The 24,034-nt window shown below is 38.6% G+C and overlaps 1 protein-coding gene across 1 annotated transcript in view; it reads left to right on the forward strand.

Annotated features, from left to right (window-relative positions):
- RAB3C (RAB3C, member RAS oncogene family) overlaps positions 1–24,034 on the forward strand; it is a 147,401-nt gene that overhangs the window by 107,694 nt on the left and 15,673 nt on the right. The window contains exon 4 of the mRNA XM_035309398.1: positions 18,911–19,035. Within this exon, the coding sequence (XP_035165289.1) occupies positions 18,911–19,035 (125 nt within the window). The remainder of the gene's footprint in view (positions 1–18,910; positions 19,036–24,034) is intronic.

Here is a 24,034-nt window from a genome sequence, read left to right on the forward strand (position 1 = left end):
TTATCACATCTATGAGAGTCTAAGCTTTATAGAAAACTTCAGAGCACTTGAGCAAAGTACAATTTTGCCTTAATAATTTATGTGCAAAGGAAATGTTATTCACTTTGACCTCGTAGAATTACGCATAGCATTCTTGAAAGTACAATAAACATCAAAAGTTTATATTCTGTTTTTATTCTATTGCCAAAGCCTAAGAATGCTATGAAGTATGTGTGTTGGGCTGGGGAGAAGATGGTGGGGGTGGACTTGTATTTCATGATGCTTGTAAAGCACCCTACATCATTCTGTCATTAGACCAATAATTAGGAGTAACTTTACATCTAAAGGCATTGCTCTTTTAATATCATTCTCGTTTTGCCCTTGACCACTTAGCTGATAGTCAGAATTTAGCACAGCTGTTTCTTTGTGATGGAGAAATTGTATTATTCAGATATAATTTAATCATCTTCCTTTACAAACACACATGTAGTGTCCTGTTTCCCCAAACCCAGTGAAAACAAACAGGAGCCATAGGTCTTCATACGTATTGGTCCGTAAAATTTTCATGTCTTCTTCCTTCACCAAGTTCTGGTTTTTGTTTCCTCTCTGCTCTGCTCTGGCTCCAAGAGCAAGACAGCTACAAACCAGCACTGTATTGTGAATCCATGTGCTTTTCTCTAGCCTGGTGTTTGGCCTAGTCCTTGAGCTTTTCCTTCAATGGCTGCAGATCTCTGCTTTATTGTCAAACCTGAAGGAGTAGGTTACTTACAATTGTGTTAAACACTGTGCATGAATGTAAAAGATAAATAAATAAATAAATCCTTGACAAAGAAAAGTAAAGCATTAGAAGATGCATAAGGAATGAAGATAAAATGCAACACAAAGAAACACAGAATACCAGTAAAACAGTGAGAATTAGCATAATAACTTCATTCACAGCACCCCAGCTGGCTCTCGTTAAAGAGATATCTCTACAAAGGTTGTTTTTCAGAAGAGGTATATAACATCAGGCTGCTTTTTTTTAAAGGACAGCTTAGGAGAATGTGTGGAAGTTACAGTTAAAAAGAAATGTGAGAAGTTGGCCATACAGTTGGAGCTACCAGTAAAGCAGATCTGAGGTTTGGTGGCATGAGGAACTACAGGAAGCACGAGGTATTTTGTACAGAAATATTCTAACCAGAAGTAGTAGTCTTGGATATCAGAGCAAGAACAGCAGCTTTCTTCCACTTGCTTTGTTAGGTATTTAAAGGATAATACAGATCATGTCCAGATCATCTTGAGATGAAATATGTGGATATCTGGCATCCAAATATTACACTCTGATAGAGATTCTTAGGAGGCACTGTAAATGAGAGGTTTGCAGTTTTTCTCATGGCTTGTGGGCAAGCTTAGAAAGAAGGACAGTTTGGAGTTTGCACCCATTCAGTGTACCTGTGAATGGTCAAGCAAAGCATAGCACTAACCATTCCGTTCTACAAATTTTTTTACCGGTCTACAAATAGACACATAAATCCATACTGAGGCTCTTGAGCAACCAGTTTAGTAGAATTCGGCACCTGAATGCAATGCTTAGGACAGCATGACTCCAAGTATTAGATGTCCTTTCCTTAAAGTCGTTGTCATTAGCTTTAAAGTGCTACAGCACAAAATAGACTGCTAAAAACAAAAATAATCAAAACAAAAACCTGGTAGGATGCTACTGTAAGCATATGTCAGTGATTCATGTATCAGTATTACAAGTAAAAATTCTTCCTCTTGTCTTCAGTCAGAGGAATTTAAATTCAAGTTCTGGTGTGTTTGCTTTTCCTTTGTCCCTTCTAATTGAAGGTATTAGAATTATAGAAGCACAGATCTGCTCTTCTCAGTGCATCTTCAGGGCCACCTGTGCTGCCTTACTCCCTGCTGAGGATGTGCAGTCAGCTGTAAGACTCTGTTACAACCAGGATTAGAGCCCAGCTGTCCTGCTGCTTAGAAACAGACACTTAACAGGGCAGGCAACACCAACTATTTCACCACAAATTCTTTAGCTAAAGATCTGTGAACAAGGAATGAATTTTCAGCATGCCTGCAGTGTAATTTTGGGGGATCCTGTTTGGCTCCTCTTTTGAGGGTCAGGATAGAGGGGGTTGTCCTCATCTTCTTCGTATATAGAGAGGAGGGTCTCTCCCTTCCCCCTACCTTTAGTGTTTTTACCTGCAGCAAAAAGTATTACGTGTTCTTTTTAAAACCCTGAACAAAGGTGAGGAACAGAGGCACATAAAGAGATCAATTTTGCATTACCTACTGTTTCCCTGCATGAGGGTTTTACAATGCAAGTCGTTTATTTGATTGCTAGGTATGCTTAAAGTGGTCGGACTGAAGGCTTTGAACTTCGCTGAAGTACAAAAAGCAAGCTGTTCGTTTAATCAGCACATTTAATTCTCCCTGCTTTGCATGCTGCTCCACGCTGTCTCCTTTCCATATAAGGATTCTGTGGCATCTTCCTGCAGCACCCCTGCCTCTCCTCCGAGAGCAGCAAAAGATGGCTTTGTGCACGTTGCTTCTGCATGCTATAGGCCCAACTCCTTCTTGGTGTGTGCTGTAGCAGCTTCCTACCTCTGATAGCTGCCTTCTCCTCAGGTGAGTTGTTTATATTCGAGTCCTTTTCATGCTGACCGAGAGCACATTGCTAATTTATCCTGCTTTTCAATATTTATTGTTGCTCTGCATAGGTGGGAAGTGAATCAGCAAACTGAATTTTGGTTATATTAAGGATTTATATCATTGATAGGTGTCTTTCGTGTTTAGGAATTTCCTTTTGTTTAATACTGGGTATTCATTAGATTTCTATTTAAGCAGCCATTGTTCAGAATCTAAAAGAGGGTTTTCTAATGCTATACATAAAGATCTAGGAAAACCTTCAAGGCAACACTGATCAGAGGAAGGAAAGATTTTCTAATTTAGCAATCACATTAATGAAAAATAGAAGATTTTTTTTTTTTTTTCTGGCCTTTAGTAACATTAGGGATGTTTCTGTTTTTCTCTCAGACTTGCTCACTCACCCCTGCTGATGGGGAGATATGTAATGTGCAGTTTACAGCAAATTAATAGTACCTTTTGTGTCATTTTCTGTGGTCTTTTTTTTTTTTTTCTTAAATCTGATTTACCTTGCTGTGCTAAATTGATTAAGGCCAATGTTGTACTTCAGCCTTCTGAGAATACCTGTCACAAATGTTAGAAGAGGTACTTGATTACCCCTTAACATCTGTTCATGCGTACCACACTTTACTAGACTGGTTTCAGATATCTCAGTATTTCTTTCTGAGCCACATCCTTTTTTCCATTCTAAGTCCTTCCCCCGCCAGATGTCCAGGGGGTAGAAGTTAAAATCTGTTTACCAAATGATTAATCTATTCAATGCTGCTGTGAAGAATCAGAAAGGGCAATGCAGATTCAAACCCTGTTGCCCAAATTCTCTTCTCTGCTTCTGTGTGGAACACTGAAGCTACAGATGCTCCCCTGAAAGTCATGGGATTGCTATGGGAAGCACTAGGTCCAAGGACAAGGCCCATTCTTCTGGAAGCACAGTGCATGCTCTCCAGGGGGCTCTGGAGAGAGCCCCCCACCCCCCAGAATTGTGCAGAAGTTTAGCTGCATGGCAGAACACAGTCTCTAATGAGACTAAACAACTTGCTTGAAATTTCTTCTTCTTTTCTGCCAATAGAATTTTATTGATGTTCTCTTTAGCATTTGATGGCTACCATGGGCAGTTCCCCAATCTCGAAGTCCATAATCTATGATATAAAAGCCTAGTTAAAGGCTGTGAGCATGGCTATCATTAAAGTCTTCATGTTAGATGGCAATCTTGAGATGATCTTTCACCTGTCCTTGGCAAATCCTGAAAACGGAGACCAATATTCAGACTTGATGAGCTAGAAACCAACCACTTAAATATCTTTTTTTTTTTTTTTGGCACTACCTGAAGTTCCTATATCTATAGGATTTAATGATCTCAGAGCAGCACACACGGCTAAGGAGATAATGAATATTATCTGATGTTTCTGAGACATAAGGGTTTTATGCCCAGAGGTTTCTTGCTCTAGACCCATGAGATGATGACAAAGGTATGTTTAACGAAAGCCAGGTTTCTTGTAATCTTCAATTCAGCTGTGTAAAAACAAAAACATCACAGTCAAATGTTGCTATATAGAATTTAGCCTTAGTGAAATCCAGGATCTTTCCTAGATTTCCAGTCCATCATGGTCTCTCGTTGTTGTGGAACATGGTGGTTAATACCATCAGGTAATTCAGATACATCAATCTTCTCTTTCAGCCCTGCTTAGCTCTGCTGATCAGAGGAGAAAAATGTGTGGTTATTCCCCAGATGCCATCACAGTCCAGTGTGGAATCATTCACAGATAAGGTCAGATGAGGACTTCTCTTCCATGTGGAGATTCTGATATACCTGTCTGAGTTACATCCAGCAGAACTAGATGCAACTCAGACTGAGACTGCTAGAAGCACTTGAACTTCAGGTTCCCTGCATGTGCAAGCAGTTGCATTGCTTTTACCTCGTATTGTTAGGAGTTTTAACAAACTAAGTGGCTGAAGTTTTCTATTTTTAAGAAAATAATGAATTCTGGGATAATGGATGCTGAGACTTTGCATAACAACCCAAAACTTCCAAACCAATGGGTAGAGTCATTCCATTTTGAGTGGTTGTCGATGACCTGGTACAGACAAAGTAAACATAAGGAAAGAAATAAGATTTTTGCTCTGTGGTATTTTATGTTGTTGTTGTTTTTCCTCCATATCTGTGGCAGTTAGGTTAGTTCTTGATTTTGCAAAAAAAGATAAGAGAGCTTGCCATCCTTTGAATACAAATGCTTACATTTGCATGTGTTTAGTGCTTATTTAACAGCTCTTTCTGGACATATGTAGTCAAATGATTCCTACAGGGCTAATTGCTACATCACTTAGCATTCTTACAAGGATTTCTTAATGATTGTGAGTGATCCACAGAATCCCAATTTCCTTAATTACACCTGAATCCCTACCAGCACCTGCACTGTGGGAAATGCAGGTCCCTGCACCTAACATCTTTCTAGTTCCAGACTGGGGTCTTTACACATTTCTAATTGTAAGGAACAGGCAAAGCTGGCTGTGAATCTCTGTCCAGGGTTGTGATGATGTCCATGGAATTTCTTTGTGTACAAAGACAATCACGTTGGCTTTTCTCATCTAGTAAACATGCCCAAACCTCCTCATAATTCTTCAGGTCCACATCAAGCTTGTCCAGACACCTAAAGAAGATAACATGTTGCCCTGCCCTTGCAAGAAGCAGAATGAAACTTTTTTTTATCACCTGACCTGAGGATGCTTAGTTTATACTGAAACCATAGGAATGAATACAAGGAGAATAATACTCTGTCCACAGCAGAGATGAAAGAGAGTCCCTCTGCTCCTTTTGAGAAAGAGATCAGATGGTGGGGACTCTACAGGGAAGGGGAAAATGAAGCTGGACAGTGGGATATGGTGCCATCTTGCCCCAGACTCTAACCCTTTTGCAGTTCTGCAGTACACTCACAATTGTACTTAGCTGTTCCTATGGCCTGCCACAAGTTAAGTCTTCTGTTTTTCCTTCATGAGTTGCAGATAGCAAACATGCCTTATGGAATCAGCCTTGGCTAGAAATGTTTCATACCAATGAAGTTCACTTAAGTTCATTAGCTAAACTATCTCCTGAGTGTTACAGATCTGCAGAAATCTTTCTTTGGTGTGAGATAAGTCTCCTTGGAGGTGTTTGCAAGTTTACATCTATGAAGTAGAGGTGTATGGGAAGCCTTCACCTGGTGCTGTTATTCTGTACACAAATCTTAAAGCCTGTTAATGAGTTCTGTAACCTTAGAGACTTTGACAACATCCAAAGTTGATGAGACTCCTCTGAATAAATTTAGCTGATATACTGCAGATATACATATCCAAATTAAATGCATGAGGACCCCTTTTAGTCAATGGCAAAAAAACAGACACTTTAGCTCATTAGTCATCTTGTTCTAAAGTAATTTTCTACAGTAGACCAAATGACTTGCACCCAAAAAGATCTCTGCCAGCCCATCTTTGTCACAGCTGTAAGGAGTTGTGAGTCAATTTATCTCACTCTGCCATGAGAAATCTTTAATAGATATGTGGTTATACTGGCAAAAGTTTTGCTGCTTTGTTTTGTTTTGCTATATGATCAGGATTGGCAGTGTATGACAGCAAAATACATTTTTCTTGGTGTAGTCCCCGCTGGAAATACTTTCCGGTAAAGTGCAGTCATTTCCAGTACTTCATGCTTTATGAAATTCTACTGTCCAACTTATTCATTCACCCATACTATTTCGCAATATTAGTCTTTTGTTTCTGGAACAGTACATAGGAAATATTTTATTCTCTTGATTTTTCTAGTACGTTATTTCAGGAATCTTATGTCTTGTAATCTACCACACTGGGGATACAGAACAATTTCACTACTGAGCTTCCCACTTTGTGACACTAGCCTTTCTAAGCCTCCTATCCTAAGATTCCTGTCTACCCAAAGACCTGTTTGATGCACATAGTTATGTCCTCTGAGAGGGGTCTCTAGGGGTGGGAGCCAATGATAAAAGTGCCAATAAGATAACATTACAACTAGTTTTCATCACAGGAAAGAAGCTGTAACCTTAAAATATGTTAGCTAGCAGGGTTTAAGCAATATGTTTTTAAGTGTTCATGGAGACACTGTGAGATAAACTTTAATTTATGAGTATTCAACCTGATCCCTAGGAGGCAGTTTAAACTATTTTATTGAAATGCTACTGTGTTCAGTTTTCAAACTTTTGGAAAGTTTAGATCTCATCTCCAAATTTCACACTTGCATATGTGGCCAACATTTTCCACCATATTCAGGACTTCTTTTTGGCTCTGGCTTCTGGGGTCAGGGACAAGCAGTGTACTTTTGCTTCTTAAGGACTGTGACAGATAACAAAAATCCAATGTATGAAAGCTACACACAGGCACCTTTATTGTTGTTGTTAGTGTTTTGTTTTGTTTTGTTTTTTAACTTCCTTGCTTAACTTCGTATCCTAGGAACAAAATCCAGAGTCTAATGCCTCTCATCAGACTCTGATTCAGCAGAAATAAACTTGCAGTTCACTCGCTGGCAGGGTAAGTCAGCAGGACGGTCCTGCCACCCTGTTCCAGGCAGGCTGTAGACAAATGTTTGCTAGTGTTGTCTTTTTTCTGCTGGTAGCCCTTACAAAAAGAGTTTTGAACAGCAGAATCCCAAAAGCAAAGTGTGCCTGAACTGGTTGAAAACTTACCTTTAGGGCCTCAAAGGAAAAAAAAGTACAATCGTATAACTAATGTTTGTCTGATTAACTGGTATCATTTAACAGCTGTATTAAGGTATTTGCCATTTTGTCAATCCAGTTTCAGGTATCTGTGAGAAAAGGCAAAAGCTCAAGCGTTCAGATGAAAACTAGGCCATAATGACTAAAAATTTCGGACCTCAGGTCTTTTGTGCTTGCAAGCATACAGCTTCACACGGAAGTTGCTTCCCAACAGGCAACGTTGCAAGGACACAATGGTGGCATCTCAGTTTTGAGCCTTCAGGCCTCCCATGTAGTTCCGAATCTTTCAGGAGATAACAAGCTAAATAGCCTTTAAGACAAAACGTTGATAGGATTTATACCAATTCTGGTGTAAAATGTAGCATTTTAAAGGTCAAATATTTTTTATGTTTAGTAAAACAGTCCAGTCTATCTCATCAACAAGAAGTCAAATAACCCATATAGTGGACCTGACACGTGACTTGCATGTTGGATGGATCTTTAACAAGGATAGTCCACAATATTTTGTCACAGGTTTCTCCCATTACTTTTAGTGATTTAAATTAGGTCTGATTTATTTTTTTTTAATCCCTTTGTTAAAAAATATACACCGACATTTCAGAACACAATGTAAGTACATGTAAGACTGAGTTCTTATGAAAGAGGTTACGCAAAACACTGAATAAGAAAAATAAGGCAAAATGATCTAACAAGATCAGATATAAGAGAAGCAATAGAAGAATTCATTTTATTTTGAGAAAAAGAGAGCTAAAACAAGTGAGGAAATAAAATCAAAAGTAGTGAGTTTGAGAAGTGAGAAAAATTTGGAAGGCATTCCTGACAAAGCAAAAAAAAAAGGGGGGGATTAATGGCTACAAATACACATCAAATTTCTTGAAGATTGTGTTGGGTCTGTCTGGGATGGAGTCACCTTTCCCTGCAGCAGCCCACACAGTGCTGTGCTCTGCACTCGTAGCTGGAACAGCACTGGTATCACTCCAGTGTTGTGTCTGCTGCTGCATAGTGCTAGCATAGCATCAGAACTCCCTCCAAGCCCCCAAGAGCCAGCATGCTGAGGGTGGGCAATAGATGGGGAGGGGACATCACCAGGGCAGCTGACCTAAACCAACCAAAGGGATATTCCATAACACCTGATGTCACACTCAGCAATAAAAAGGGGGGCACTCGTGGGGGAGGGTCTCTCCTGAACAACCGGTACGCGTTTTGAGGCCCTGCTTCCCGGGATGTGGCCAAACATCGCTCGTTGATGGGAAGTAGAGAATAACTTTTTTTCCTTTCTCTCTGTGCTTCCACGCGGCCTTGTTGTTTCTTTTGTTTCTTTTTCTCCCCATTCCCCTTCCCTTTAATTAAATAATTCTCATCTCAAACCTCGAGCTCTTTGTGTTGTTTTCTCCCCCTTCCTCTTTGAGGAGGGGAGGAGTGAGAGAGCGATTGTGGTGGAGCTCGGCTGCCCACTCGAGTAAAACCATCACAAAGATCTGACAGTAAAAAGTCAATCAATGCCGAATTCCAGAGAATTAGATGTTCACTAAAGTAGGGATTGCTTGCTGTTAGATAATTGTCATATATATTGCCAGTATGAATCTGGATTTGCTATTCAAAAGAGAAAGAGTAGAAAGGAAAAATAAATCATCCTGTATGACCCTGTTATATTACAGCTACAGGACTACTGATGGTATTACAAACTGAGAGAACTTAAAAATAATAATAATAATAATAATTGCTATCTCCAAAACACTATCATTGTTCTGGTTCTCTGTGGGGCTGGAGGTGGGAGGCTAAAAGATAACTCCAAAAGAAAAAGAGGCTCTTTGTAAGAGTAGTGACATCTGGGATTATGGGAACAGTTGTTAATGCTGTGAGGAGGCAAGTATTAGATCCAGTCATACGGGACCAGGAGGACTTGCTCAGTTTCAGTATTGCTTCTCTCTCTCTCTCTCTCTCTCTAAAATATCAAAAGCATGTCACTGCAAGAAAGAAAAACAGAAAATGTGAGAACACATACATATGTGTCTCTATTTCCCAATATATATATATGGACACAAAATGGCAAGCAAAAAAAAAAAAATTGTCAGCAAATTGCTCAGTTTCTTATAAGTAATATACTCAAGCAGACACTGTAGCTGCTTCAGTAAATGTCTTCAGTCCTTCCTTACCTCACAGCTATGTTTTTCAAATATAAGAGTAAGGATCAGCTGTATTGATTAGGGTCATTACTCAGAGTTCCAGCAACAGCCTGTGCAATCAACATAAATTGGTGATTAACAGGATCATTTATTTGGAAGCATCTGGAACATGAAACCTTGGGGACAGTCAGAAGATGTGTGACTGGAAACTGTATTTTGCCTCTTATTGTTTCCATGAATATTATTTTCCCTGAAAATACTTTTTCTCATCTCCTTTCAAGCCCTAATCTTTGATGATTGCGTGCACTGTGCATGTGTAGTACTAGCTTTGAAGGATGATAATTTAACCATGGGTTTCTCAGTGGGGAGAAAATTAAAATGTACAGCCTTTTGTCTGTGTGGTGAGTTACTAAATCACTTCCCACAGTATGGCACAGCTTGCAGCATTATCCATGACTTAAAAACTCTCCATTAACATGTATCGTTATTGTGTCCCACTGTGAAAAATGTGTTATATTAGTTGGTCTACTCATAAGTAAACCTTGTTGTAGAAGAGAACTTTTTGCTCCTGTGAATAAGAACTAAATATTGAAACGTATTTAATATTCTTTTGTCATGACGCAAAGTATAAGAAGTAGGATGGAAGACCTCTCTGCCCTTATTGCCTAACACAGTACATATTGTCTTTTCTATGCTGTCTGTGTAAGCATCAACTCAACTTTTCCAAAAAAAAGCCTGTAAGAGAAGTATATATTACACGTTGGAAAAAGAAATACATTCTCTTGGCTTTGACAGGGTAGAAAATTATTGTCTTTCATTAATTCTGCACACCCTCAGCCAAAGTCTGTCTTGCCCAGGAGTATATCAGAAACTTCTATACAAGTACTCTGTCATCTGCCTCCAAGACCAAAAGCCTCCAGGGTGTACAACATCAGGGTAACATACTGTATTTTGGGACCATACTCCACCTAAGGATTTGCTTAGGCTTACTGTCAGCTTTTTACATGCCAGTTGTTGGCTATACAAATAGGAAAACATCTCAGCTGGTAGGCTTTTCTTCTAAAGAAATGGCCAGGATTTACTGGAAATGAAGGATACAGAGTGCAATACTAACTTCTAACACTGTTTATTTATTTATGTGGCAAGTACCTAATTGGACTCCTGCTACACTGGTGTTGTAAAGCAGTTTCAAGTTGTGTTTAACAGTGGGAACAAAGCAGGATAGAGAGATCATGCAAAAACAAAGGACATCTACAACCTGATTCACACAGATTAAGCATGCCCTGTAGACTTGGTCCTTCTACAGTGACTACAAAAGAATTACAGCTTTTGAACATGAATATCTTTCACCCACAACATATTAATTTGTTATCATATACTATTATCCTCTGGACTTGCATTTTAGTGTCAAAAATGAATCTTTTTCTGACCACAGATGCCTAATATTGTTATTTGAAACAACACTGTATGGAAAAGGAATGAAAGCTAATTCAAGGACTATTAAGAATATTATTTGTATATTGCATTAAAAATGACATGTAATTCAATAAAGTACTCGGCAGAGGATTCTGGATGGGAAGGTACTTCCGTGGGTAAGGTAAGAACAGATAGTAATGGTTGATTAGAACGAAAGGAAATTCTGATTGATGAATCTCATTGATGTTTATCTCTCATCTCAGGCACTACACAGAATTATCTAGTTCTCAATAACGTGTCAGTTCTTATTGTGGTTTATTAAAAGCAGACCCAGGGCATTCCCAAGAGTGGATATTATTGAGGAAGCATATACGTCTTCCATACAGAGGTAGTGGATTCTCACTACAAAAATTGCATAAGAGTAAATATCATAAACACAGAGAAAATCAGTTTTTATATCTTCAGCTATTCTCTCTTCATTTCTTTGTTCATTTTTTTCTGAGTAGCTAAACTTTTTGCAAAATGATATGTCACACTTCATTGCGTAGTACTATAAAAAATAATAAAATTACTGGATTCATTTTGATTTTATTTAATACCCGACAAAACTGACATGTGGCATGTGGTTTTCTAAAGGAAGTTATGGCTTTAGAAATTTGTAGTGGAGTTTTCTGTTAGGTTAACTTCTCTGGTTTGTTAACTGGCAAAGCTGAATTTATTTTGCTTAAAGTAGACCTTCCTACTGCAACACTTCAAACCTGTGATGCTCTGTGCAATGCTCATTTTGACTAGTCAGCTGACTGAAAATGAACCTGATATTTGTTAGTGTCATACCTGTCACACAGCTTCTGCATCATTGATTTATCTTCTTCCAAGGGAAGGTTAAATGTGTAGCCTTTCATTGCAAGGTCTGCACTCCTAGACTCTGCACAAGGAAGATAAAACCTGTCAGAAGTGACAAATCATTGGTATTCTGCTTTATTCGAATATTGGCTTATTTCACAATTGTAAGGCATTTTTTTAAATTCATTTCAATCCAGAAAGAAGACGTAATATTGTGTAAATAATAACTGAAACACCAAACACAGTCAGCTCTGGCCAATATTCATGTATTCAGGTCTGTTGCAAGAGTAGAGAGGTTGGTATATTCCATTTTTGCTATTACATTCACTTCTCCCCAGTTTCTTTTACTTACTGCTTTTACTTACTGCTTTTTGGTACTGAGGATGGAATTTTTTTTATTTTTTTTTTTGTTCCCCCTTCTGCCCCTCCATCCATGTTCAATACTCCTATGTTGCTCTGACATCTTAGCTTCTGTTGCATCTGTTGCTCTGACATCTTAGCTTCTTTGCATTCTGCAAATGCTTATGGTATGCTAACCATAAGCATTTGCAGTCAGCAGGCGATGGTGCCATCACTGAAACATCTCAAAATCAGTATGCTTGTCACATACTCTGATTAAAAGTGGTGATGCTAGGACACCTGCTAGTTTGGAATCCATATGACAAGGGCATACCTCTGCACAATTCCCCCATACCAGTCACAGGTTCGTCTACCTTAGCTTTCTATATTGATAATTAATTTCTCTATTGATTGCTTTTCTTGATTTTTCATTAGTTGCTTCAATAATTATGGAGTTCATGAAGGCAAGAGGTAAAGGAATTTGCATTAACCATAATCATTGAGCTTTTATGGCCCTCAGCTCTATCGCACCAGAATGATGAAATGTGTAGAAATTGTTTTAAATTTGCAGATACCCACAATTTCCTCATCAGTAACTAAAGGAGGAAAGATCCTGAGCTGTTTCTCAAAGCTAGTTCTGGTCTGGTTCTTGGGGATGTGTATTAACCCAGCTCCTCAACAGTTCGTCTAAGACCTGGCAAAAGTTGGTATCTTCTTTTTGATATTACTAATGTTATTTCTAATTATTGCTTGCATATTGCTACTATGCCAGTAATCATGGCCATAAAGAGCCTATTATTCAAAAGAGCACTCAAAAGCCTGAGGCTATTCCAGGACTCTTCTGTCTTGTTTGCTTGCTTGCTTGTTTGTTTCTTTTTGCTCAGAGTGCTTTAGATGTTTACACTAGCACTTTTTTTTCAAAATCCCAATCAGAAAGTTGAGTTTTTTGTTTGTTTGTTTGTTTTTTGTTTGTTTCATTTTTTATTATTTGCTGGGAGTTTTATATATTTTGTATGGTTCATCTCACGCTAACAGTGGGTTATTCTCGGGACAGATGGAAGGCCTGAGGCCCCCTCTCTCCCTGCCCTCCTTGCAGCAGGGACTGAGTGCCAAGTGCAGAGCAGCTGGTACAGCGCCAGCTTCCAAATGGCCACTAAGAGTACGCCTTGCATTCATTTAATGTATAGAACAATCCTATACAAGGCCAATCTCCATCATGTCCCCAAGGTGAGTGGGATAGAGAGCAGAGATGGAAAATCTTCAAGGTACAGGGGCTTTTCTGAGGGACATATCCTGTCAGGTTTGCTGGGAATAATAGGTTTTAGGAGAAATAAATGAGGCTATGGGAAAGGAATTGAACATATGGTGCATACTGAAGTGTAGAAGACATCTGGTAGTGTGAGGGAGACCTCAGGCTCACCCTGTGGAAAAGACAGACTTAATGGGGAGAGTGCCAGAGCTCCTCCCAGAAAAAGTGGGAAAGGGCACCTGATTTGATGATCCCATCCCCTGGAAATATGGGAATGGCAGAGCTTCCTCTTTACATCCCAGTCTGTTATGGGGGGTAGTTGTTCCATACCCTCCTACACCATAGGAAGGGGACTGAGGGAAGGGGAGAACTATATTCTCCATAGCCTCATTTACAGAAGGAAAAAGGAGAGCCAGCCTTCAAGCCCAGAGGTGGCCAGGCAATCAACACTCTCATCTTCAAATAAAGGGTAGGAGTTTAATTATGGTGTGCTTTTTGGTGTGAGTTTAATTATGGTGTGCTGTCCAAAAGCACTCTGTGCTTTTGGACACACCTCCAAACTCATAGCTGCTTCTCTGACATTTTACCTCACCAAATACTTAAAGAAACTGAAGTTTTAGAACAGATAACCTGGTCTCCACCCCAGGTCCTATCACTATCCTGCAGCCTCTGATAATTTAATTTAGCTAATGAGCTTTGGAAGAATCATGTTGGAGACAGAGATGGGAGAGCTTTTAGGATCAACCAGTGAAATAAACAAGACAGTAGCTTCAAAAATTAAACATGTTTTGGTAGTGTTTTTTAAATTTTTTTATTTTTTTTTTCTCCTGGCAAATTACTTTTTCCTGAAACAAGAACATCAGATGTGCAATGTGTTCCCTGAACTTGCTGCAATAAATATTATACGTGGTCCCCTCTAGAGTATTTTCATTAAGTTGATTCTCTGCTGTCAGTGTATGTGGCTTACTACATAATTCATCTAAAAAACTCATAGAAGTTAGCTCCTATAGGGATTGTGTATGTCCTTGGAGGTCTCTGGGTCCAGACAGTAGTATGTGGATTACAGCTGGCTCTAAAAGCTCATATTCTTGAGAGATATACTCACTCTATGAGTATATCTCTATCTAGTATGGTTGTCATCCTTGCTGTCTGTGGGTAAGAATATACTAGAGACTATTCTGAGATAAATTAATGTTTGTTCTGGATTTATGAAAGTTATTAAAAAGTGATCCTTTGGAGATAATATTCAGAGCAAATCCTGCAGTATACAAATCAGTGGATACAACCTGGTATGTATTAACATCAAGTACAAGTGGCAGGTTTAGGTCCTGTAGCTGTTTCTGTAATGTACAATACAGTGTCACCCATGTGTAGCTGAGCTAAGTCTGAACTGTTAGGGAGAAATACATCACTGGACATGGCAGCCCAAGAGAAGTGAGGCTGCTGCAGCTCCATGCCCCAGCTCCCACTAGCAGCATGGCTGAAAATGACTTTGCAGCAGGCACGTGCACACAGAGCACATCTATGTCCTATGTATATATATATACACACAGCTGGTCACACAGATCACACACAGACAGACATGCAGAGCATTCACATGAACACAAACAGCACCAACAGCCTCATCCTGTTACCCTCCCTGGCAGAGCAGGATGGACATCCACTAGCAAGTATATGTATATGCATACAAATATATTTATACATGTGTATGGTGTGGATCCACACATAGAGTGGACACTCAGACTGCCAAGTAGCTGCTCCTTAGTTCCTGGTCTCCCCAGTTGTTGGCAGCCAGACATAAAAGCCTCTGGTGCCACAGCCCCACTCCAGCTGCAGGTACAAAACGTCTGACGTACACAGGTGCGCACACACACAGCTGTCCAGGACTCCCTGAGTCACCACTAGCCAACTCCCCCTTGCTCTTCCCCTTAGAGACTCCCCTTGCTCACAGGCCACTTTACCTACTCACCAGCTAGGCTGGCTCAAACCTCGCCAGTGTTCATACAATCCCTCACACACCTCCACTCACTCACTCTGTTTGCTATAGCATCACCCAGCCAGCTCTTTGTACATCATTAACCTATTTTTTTTCTCTTATACTTTTCTTTTTCCACACTTGTTCCAACCCAAATCACTTTAATCCTTCCCTTTTCCTGCCTTCAATTCATCTCTTAACATGCTATAATGTTGTATGCAATCCTGAAATGCTCATACTCTGCATCCCATCACGTGTACTGTAACCCCTGGACAGTAACCTCACTGAGCCCAAAAGGTACTCCAGTGTTCACCCATAGTGATGGATTTCAGGTCCAGACCATAGGACCTCCTGGACAGCCCTGGGAAGGTCCTGGACCTCGTGTCCCTCCTGAGTCCTTAGTTTGGGTTCCCACCTGTTTTGTGTGTGGACATTTGACAGGCTGATGGCTCTTGTGATAGACCTGGGAGCAGCTAAGGCCAGGATATGATTTGGGTTCCCTAACTTGCCATTGTCTCTCTGTGTGTGCTACACACACACACATACCCACACCCCCACACACCCACACCCACACAACCCCACACACACCCACACACCCACACCAGAGCTACAGGAACAACTATTTGAAGCTCTTGTATGTTCAGAGGTGCAGGAATACACTGGGTTTCTGCTTTTAGTTTAGTTTAGTTTAGTTCAGTTTAGTTCTTTTGTGGCTGGTTTCAGTCTCCCTACCAAGTTCTTTATTCAGTTGATTATTTTGCAGAGCTCAAGCAGAGTCTAACCTGAAAATAGACATAGGCCTTTGAACTCATACCTGATATTTTCCCAAAAGATAATGGGCTGCAACATAGACCTTTTACCTACTGGTTCATCTCTATCATGAAGGCACATTTCACTATGCTTGGTTACAGCTAGAAGTGACATTTAATACTTTTTTTTTTTTTTTTTTGGCAGACTTGGAGGGGGTTGTGCATGATAATAGTGTCAAGTCTATAACTGTGTTGACTATTTTAAACATGGTAATATTCACTTCAAAACCTGTGTGCTCATGAAAAATGAGGTAACAAAGGACAGCTTTGTCTAGGAAACACTGCTTATATTCACTCCTTTGGTAAATGACAGAAGCAGCAGCGTTACAAAATCCTGTTATAATCTATTGATCGAATAAGCACTATTTTCAGAAAAAAATATCATGTGACATAAGGATTATTATAAGGCAATTCCTAAGAGCAGGACTAGGTACAATGCCAGTACTGAAAAACTGTGCAAATGGACATAGGACAGTGTGAGTAGCCATTTCTTTAGGCTCTTTTTTTTTTTTTTTTTTTTTTAATAACAAATTAGGATTGAAAACCTGCCCTTTGAACATTTTTTTTTTTTTCCACACAATACTTCAGTCCATCAAACAAAACAAAAAGCTTCCATCTGATCTTTGGCAGATCTCTGCCATAATAAGTCAAAACTCTTTCAGAGATTTATTGATGTAACTTTACGGTCTTTTGAACTATTACTGCAAAACACAGTGCTATTTTAAGATGGGAAAATGGCTTTCATTTTCATAAATTTCAATCTTCCATTGAAATTTAATACCTTATACATTTGCTTTTGAAACTACTTCAATTTCCTGCTGTCATAAGGGGTAGGGATTGTCACCAACTTATAGCTGATCATATCTAAGATATTGAGTCTTTAGTGGACTGATAGCCTCTGACATTTGAGTTACTAGTCTTTGCAAAGTTACTATGGTGACAAATGTAACTCTCATTAATAATAATAATAATAATAATAATCCTCTTTTGCTTAACCATGATTTGCCAAAGAATTCAGCATGGTTTCATAAGTACATTTCTGCCAAAATGGACTCATGGTGCCCTTTTTTTCTGAGAAATGGTATCTTTAGTGAAATGTAAGTGTAAAGGGAAGTCTGACCTCTGCTTTGGTCACAGTATCCTATGATAGCTTACTCAAATTACTATATTTTTTAACAGATTTAAAATAGCACAGTGTTCATATCTTAAAAGGAAGAGCAGGGTATATTCAGCTTCTTTTTGATCATTCTGGTGAAGTAGAACAACCCTAAAGTTGTTTTGATCCTTCCTTTTAAAATTCCCATGCCCTGCACAGTAGACCCATCACATGTAGCTTAAAGGTGAGCTGCAGCAGGCTGCTTTGACTCATGCCATAGGGGCATTGGCACTGTACCCAGGTGAACAAAGATGGCCTGAAGTAGTTTTTGTCTGTGTCCATCCCTCTGGTCTGATGATAAGCAAAGACAGCTGGGAAGATATGATCTATATTCTTTTTTATGGTGTCAGACTACACCATGGTCTTTTTTGTGAATGAAGCATTCTGCCATGACTATGTAGAGATAAATTGTTATGTGTTATGAGAGGGGGGCACTAGTGAACCTATCACCAAATGGATCATTTTTGCAAATGGTTAGGAAACAGATTTTTAAAACTATTAAATCTTCTCTTACAGAGACCAAGAGCTCTGGTACAGACCAAGTATCCCACATGTGTAGTTAAGCAGGCTGGTTTCTATTCCAGTGCAGTTTTCCTAAGTACCGTGTATTGCCCAAGGAGAGAGAGATGCTCCACGTCTTCTCTCTCCATTAACTGTAAAGGGAGAGAAAAGATATTAGCATCCTCTCAAGCACTTGAGTCAGAGCTAAAGCCAGGCATACATAGTCAAGGCAAAGGATAAGTGCTTTGAGTAAGCTTATTGCACTTTGTGCTACATTCAAGGGCAGGTACTGCTCTCTGTTGGAAGATGCTGACAGCAGCATCCTTCTTGGCTGAGCCTGAAGCCAGGGCATGGAATTTTCCTTCCTAAAGAACAGGCCCAAGTACCAGCAGAGCAGTATGTAGAAAGGTGCTACGAGCATACTCCTAAGCTGCCCTTTAGTGTTTCACATTCAAGTTGCAGAAGAGAGCTTTGTAGGGTGAGCTCTTTCACCATCAGCACTCAATGTCCTCAGTGTTTCAAGGACTAGGATACCCCTATTCAGCTGTAGTCAAGACTAGGACTTGAATAAATTAAATGGAAGGAAAACTAAAGTTCATTCTCAGCCTATGACCATGGCTTAACGTACAAAATAAATGTTGCTGTCTTCCTGGTAGATCAAAGAGCTGTAGTGGAACGTGCTGGAGAGAAACAACAGAAGGGAGACAGAACGGCTTTGAAGTTTTGCTGATAAATTTAGATCCTAATTTTAAAAGGTGAAAGATAAGATATGAATAAGCTGTTGATTTTGTTTCAAAGCTCTGGTTTTAGATTAAAAAGTTTACATTAAAATGTGAAAATACTTTTTTTAATTGTGTGGGAAAAAGTGTCACAGCTTATTTCTAAAAATATAAGGAGAATGTTGATGGCAGGAGAAAATGCTGAAAAATTGTCTTGTTTTAACAAGCAAAAGTAAAACCTATGCTGATATTACCCCTGTAACAATAACTCCTGAGGTTTCTAACTCCTTAGTTTCTTTGAAATCCAGAATTAAACAGAATCACGTTACCCTAGATGTCAAAATCACTATTGTCTTTTTTTGCTGTGTTACAGTTCTGTTTGAAAATGGTTTAAGGAGAATTTGCTTTGCTTTGACTTCCATTTTTCTCTCTGTCTTTCTTTTAAGGTCAACTCAAATCAAAACATACTCTTGGGATAATGCCCAGGTTATTTTGGTTGGTAACAAATGTGACATGGAGGATGAGCGAGTAATCTTCACCGAGAGAGGCAAACATTTAGCAGAGCAACTTGGTAAGGAAAAAAAAAAAAATGCCAAAAGCTGTATGATTGGTTGTACGAATGCATGAAATAATCTCATTAATTGCTACTTGTAATGAAGTGATCACGAGACACTCACTGTAAAGAAATACAGCCATACAATGCCTCGTTTTTGTTTCTGTAGACTGAAGTCTAAACCATCCCTGTTGATATCATTAAAACTTTAACATCAAGAGAACAGATATGTGTCTGTAGATGAACTTATGCAGAGCTGTGACATGTCTTTTAAAAGTGTCTACAAGACCAGTGCTGGCTCAGAAGCTTAGACATATCTAATACAACATTTCTTATGCTGCTCTTTAGATAGGAAGTATGTTATGGACTTTGTGGTAAACAGGAAAAGATTCTGTATGTGCCTGTGAATACATACAGTATCTGTAGGTAGTTACAACCATAGGCAAATATGTTCTAGTAAAGGAAAAATAAATAAAACAAAATAAGCAACAAAAACAAAACTAGAAGAAAAAGAGAGAAGAAGTTTTGTTCAACATGTGATAGCTAGAATTTCAAGAACTTGAATATTTGGGTTGTGATTTCCACTGCCAGTAATCCAAAACAGAAAGACACCAATGTCCAACTCCCAATGCTGTCACTTCACTTACTGAACATGTAGGTTACACAAGTGTGTGAATAAGATGAACTTCTGTTTCACGGAGCCTCCCTCTAGCAGGCAAATGTTGTCCCCACCAAAATGTACAGAGCTGTGAAAACCCCTGTTCTTCCTATTTCTGCCCAGCAGTGTTATTCTTTCATACTATGAAATATTTCGGAGTGACACTGACCATACTGTAATGGAAAAAAGCTCCACACTGTCACAACAGTACTACCCAGCCCGTTTTTTCTCTGAATTTGCTAATCAGTTTGCTGATTTGCTAAGCATGCCCAACACTTGTGCAAATTAAAACCTGGAATCGCTGAAGACTAATTTCCATGGTGTAGTGGGCACTGGGTTATTATGATTGTTATTATTTTTTAAACTGACTGTGGTAAAGGCACAGGGCAGCTTCTTGTGAACGATGTGCATAACTCAGATCTACTAATTACTATTTTTATATGAGTATTTTGGTGAGAGGGTATTTTAAGAATGCTTGCCTAGTAGCCAGCAAAAGAAGGTGATGTTTCACTTTTTCTGGCTCTAATCCCATTGTGTTTATTTTAAACATGTATTTTCATAGCTTGCTGACCTCATTTTTAAAAAATATTTTTCCTAGTTCTACAGTTGTTTGTCCTGGCAAGAAAAAAATCATCAGAATGACAAACGTTCCTATCTTGCCTGTCTAAGTAAGCATCTGAGCAAAAGCATACCTCATAAATATCCTTTAGAGATTACCAAAATTAGTTCTTGAAAGGTGGCAGAAAAGATTTAACAGCAGGATAAGCAAGTCAAGACAAAATGCTGACATTTGTGAAGAACTCAGTTTTTATCTGAGTTTTTAAACAGTTTTAACTGTTTGCAATAAAATCAGAAAGGTTACCACAAGATGCTACTTTAACAGGTGGTACCTTTCTTTGCCGAAATACCTGACACACTGTATGTATTTTAGACACGTACATATCTGTTCTTCATTTTGTGAACATTTCTAATATTTATTCTTTTTTTATTTATTCATTTTAATAGGCTCTAGGAAAGTGTGTTCAATGGTGAAAGAGATCCAAATATTTTATCTGTATATTTTACCCCAAATTTTTACCAGGCACTAAAATGTGCACTAAAATGTCTGACACTCTGTAAATCTGCAATGTCGAATTTGAAGATTTATTTAAAGTCACATAACTAGTCTGAATTGCTAATCCTCAAAGCATTTCTTTATAGAAAGATTAATGCAGTGAGTTGACAAGCAACCCTCAAGGTCATGAATTTAGGAAGACGAGAAAGAAGTTTTCATGTTACACAGTCAAGAATCCTCAGCTGTAATAAACAATGCCAGGGAAAGAAAAAAAAAAAAAAAAAAAGATATCAAAACTCTTGTTTCAGGACTTAAAGCAAACTCTAAATCCTGGGATTTAGAATTCACTCTTCATGGAAGCAGGTTATGCTGTATTCCCATCTTTATCTACTCTGAGGTTTTCCATTTTCAGATACATGTCCTGTGACTATCTCAAAGGCAGAGTATCATGGTATTGTGCTGGATATATTGTGTCTGTGGTCCAGTATTGACTGTACTCAGACTGCACACACAAATGTTTGCATGTTTTCTGTACATTTGCAATCATTTCTTAAATCTGCCCAATGACTGGGAGATGGGGTCAGGAAAAGCAGAAGAATGAGTTTAACTGAATTGTAGTAAGTACACAGGCAATGTGGGCTAATTTGAAGGGCATTGAGTTGTATCGTATTCAGGACTGTCTTTTCTTTGCCAGTCAGATGATAACTTCTATTGCAGACAAGTTTCAGAAACAATCATATACATTTTTTTGTCCTGCAAGAAATTTTAAGACTGAACCCTCTGTATGGTGTGGTTTGTAATGTTGATTACAACCACAGTTATAAGCAAACACAATACATGTAAGTCCTGTATAAAAAAATATTTTTAAACAGTCTGTTCTCAAGTGAGACTTTATTTTAGCCCTGTTTCATGTGCAGTCCTCTCAAAAATGAATATGTACATTTTGGGCCCGGTTTTCAAAAGGTCAGAAAAAAAAAATAATAATAATAAAAAAATAGGTGTTTAACCCTCTGGCAAACATAGTTAAGAACCTTAATTTATGTTGGAAAATTGGGACACTTTTGTGGTTGCTGAACTCCTTGGTGAACACAATTACATTAAGGAAGTATAATCAATCTTTTCTTCACATATCATTACTGACTTATTTCTCAAGCATAATCCCCAAACAAGTGTTTTAGACCAACCACCAGTAGGTCTGGTTACTTGTTAAACCCTGACTAAACTAGCCACATATGCTGTGTTAGCTCAGAGTAGCTCCTCTCACACTGCTAATGGGAGTTCTGAAGAGAAGTCAGAAATTGCTAACAAAACTGGATTTCTAAATATTATTAGTGAGAAATTTTCTGAGGAGATCTGACCATGCAGGCAACTGAATAGAATGTTTATGAAGTCAGAATTTCTCTTATTTCCATTTACATATTTTAAATCTTGTTAATGAGATAGAGTGTGACAATTCCCATATCACCACAGATCATAGCTTCAAGCTGCTTACAACCTTATCTATGGTAATGGATAATGGAAGTAGGTGCCTTGTGAAGGGTATAAAATGGGAAGCAAACAGTGATACTTTCCCAGACTGGAGCAAATTGTGTTCAGGGGTCTCATGAGCCACAGACAGTATCTTTCATAGAATCATAGAATCACTCAGGTTGAAAAAGACCTCTAAGATCATCTGGTCCAACCTTTAACCTAATTCTAAAGCCCACCACTAAACCATGCTACCAAGTTCTACATCTACACATTTCTTGAAGACCTCCAGGGATGGCGACACAACCACTTCCAATGCCACAAAACCCTTTCCATTAAGAAATTTCTCCTAATATCCAATCTAAACCTCCCCTGATGCAACTTGAGGATGTTTCCCCTCATCTTTATTTCTTGGTGCTTGGGAGAAGAGCCTGATCCACACCTTGCTACTACCTCCTTTAAGGTAATAGTAAAGTAAAATGAGGTCTCCCCTGAACCTCCTTTTCTCCAGGTGAAACAATCCCAGATCCCTCAGCTGTTCCTCGTAAGGCTTGTTCTCTAGACCCATCACCAGCCTCGTTGCCTTTCTTTGGACAACTTCCAGCACCTCTATGTCCTTCTTGTAGTGAGACTTTCATTACTATATGAAAGTCCTTTCATGACTCTTTTCTATGGATTTGTCCAATGATCTCTTTAAAGTCGTATAAAATCTTTCAGTCCACAGCATTCTATAAATATACACAGTTTATCAGAGTTTTCTGCCTTTGCTTTGGCTTGGCCACTTGCTAGTTTGACCTGATGTTTCTTAACTGTAATGTTTTGAGAAACAGTGAAAAAATGTCTCCTGTTACCTGCACTGTACCTCTGTCATATCCCTCCTTTTTCTCATGACTGAAATTCTCAAGCTATTTCATTGTTCCAGATACAAAAAGCATTTCACACCTTAGTCGTTCCTTGTCACCCTATTTAGTACTCTTTGTAAGTGATATATCCTTTTTTTGAGAAATCAGTTCATATTAGCATCATTTAAAATGTAGTATTAGAATGAGATGAAGACAGACAGGATCAAATAAATTAATCCGAGTCATGCACGTCTACCTCACAGAGTTATCATACTGAGAAAATATAGAAATGTGACAAATCAGCCAGTAAGAAAAACAATTAATCTAGTGTTAATATAGATTTAGGGATGACAATAATCACATTGAGACAATTTTATTGACTAACCACTTCAAAAAAAAGGGGGTGAGGAACATAATGTTTATGCCATTTTCTTATTTCATGAATGTTCTCTCCAAGTACTATGTGGATTTGCTATTGAGTAAAACCCCAACATAGTCAACACTTACATACATTAAGGATTTCAGTAGAACAGGCCTGAGGTTTCTTGCAAAAAATAAAAAATGCTTGCACATTTACCAGCTGCATTACTCACATGGTTTTTTTGATACATTGATGTCATGCACCTCAGCTGAATTCAAAGCTTCATAAAAGTTTGGTGTCACTTTTCAGAACAGAAATGAAAAGAATGACTCACAGATGGCATGAATTTCTTGGTTCTTTTTATTTGTAGTCTGTATGATATATTGTGATCTAATTTCTGGCAAAAGCTTAGCAGGCAGAGGTGTGTGCAGAGCTTTGAATAGACACTGAGTAACTGCACACAAAAATGGAAGGTTGCATATGTAGTTTCACATATGCTTTCCTCATTTACTTATTCCATTTTGATGTGCCTGCAAATTAGGTAGATAATTTGGTGTGCATTCTTGCCTTTGATTGTTTATTTGCTTCTGTCCATTTTTTTTCCTATGTATTCTACAAATTATTTAAACACTCAT

Source organism: Oxyura jamaicensis, chromosome Z (genome assembly GCF_011077185.1).
Source record: "Oxyura jamaicensis isolate SHBP4307 breed ruddy duck chromosome Z, BPBGC_Ojam_1.0, whole genome shotgun sequence".
In the NCBI taxonomy this organism is placed as follows: Eukaryota; Metazoa; Chordata; class Aves; order Anseriformes; family Anatidae; genus Oxyura; species Oxyura jamaicensis.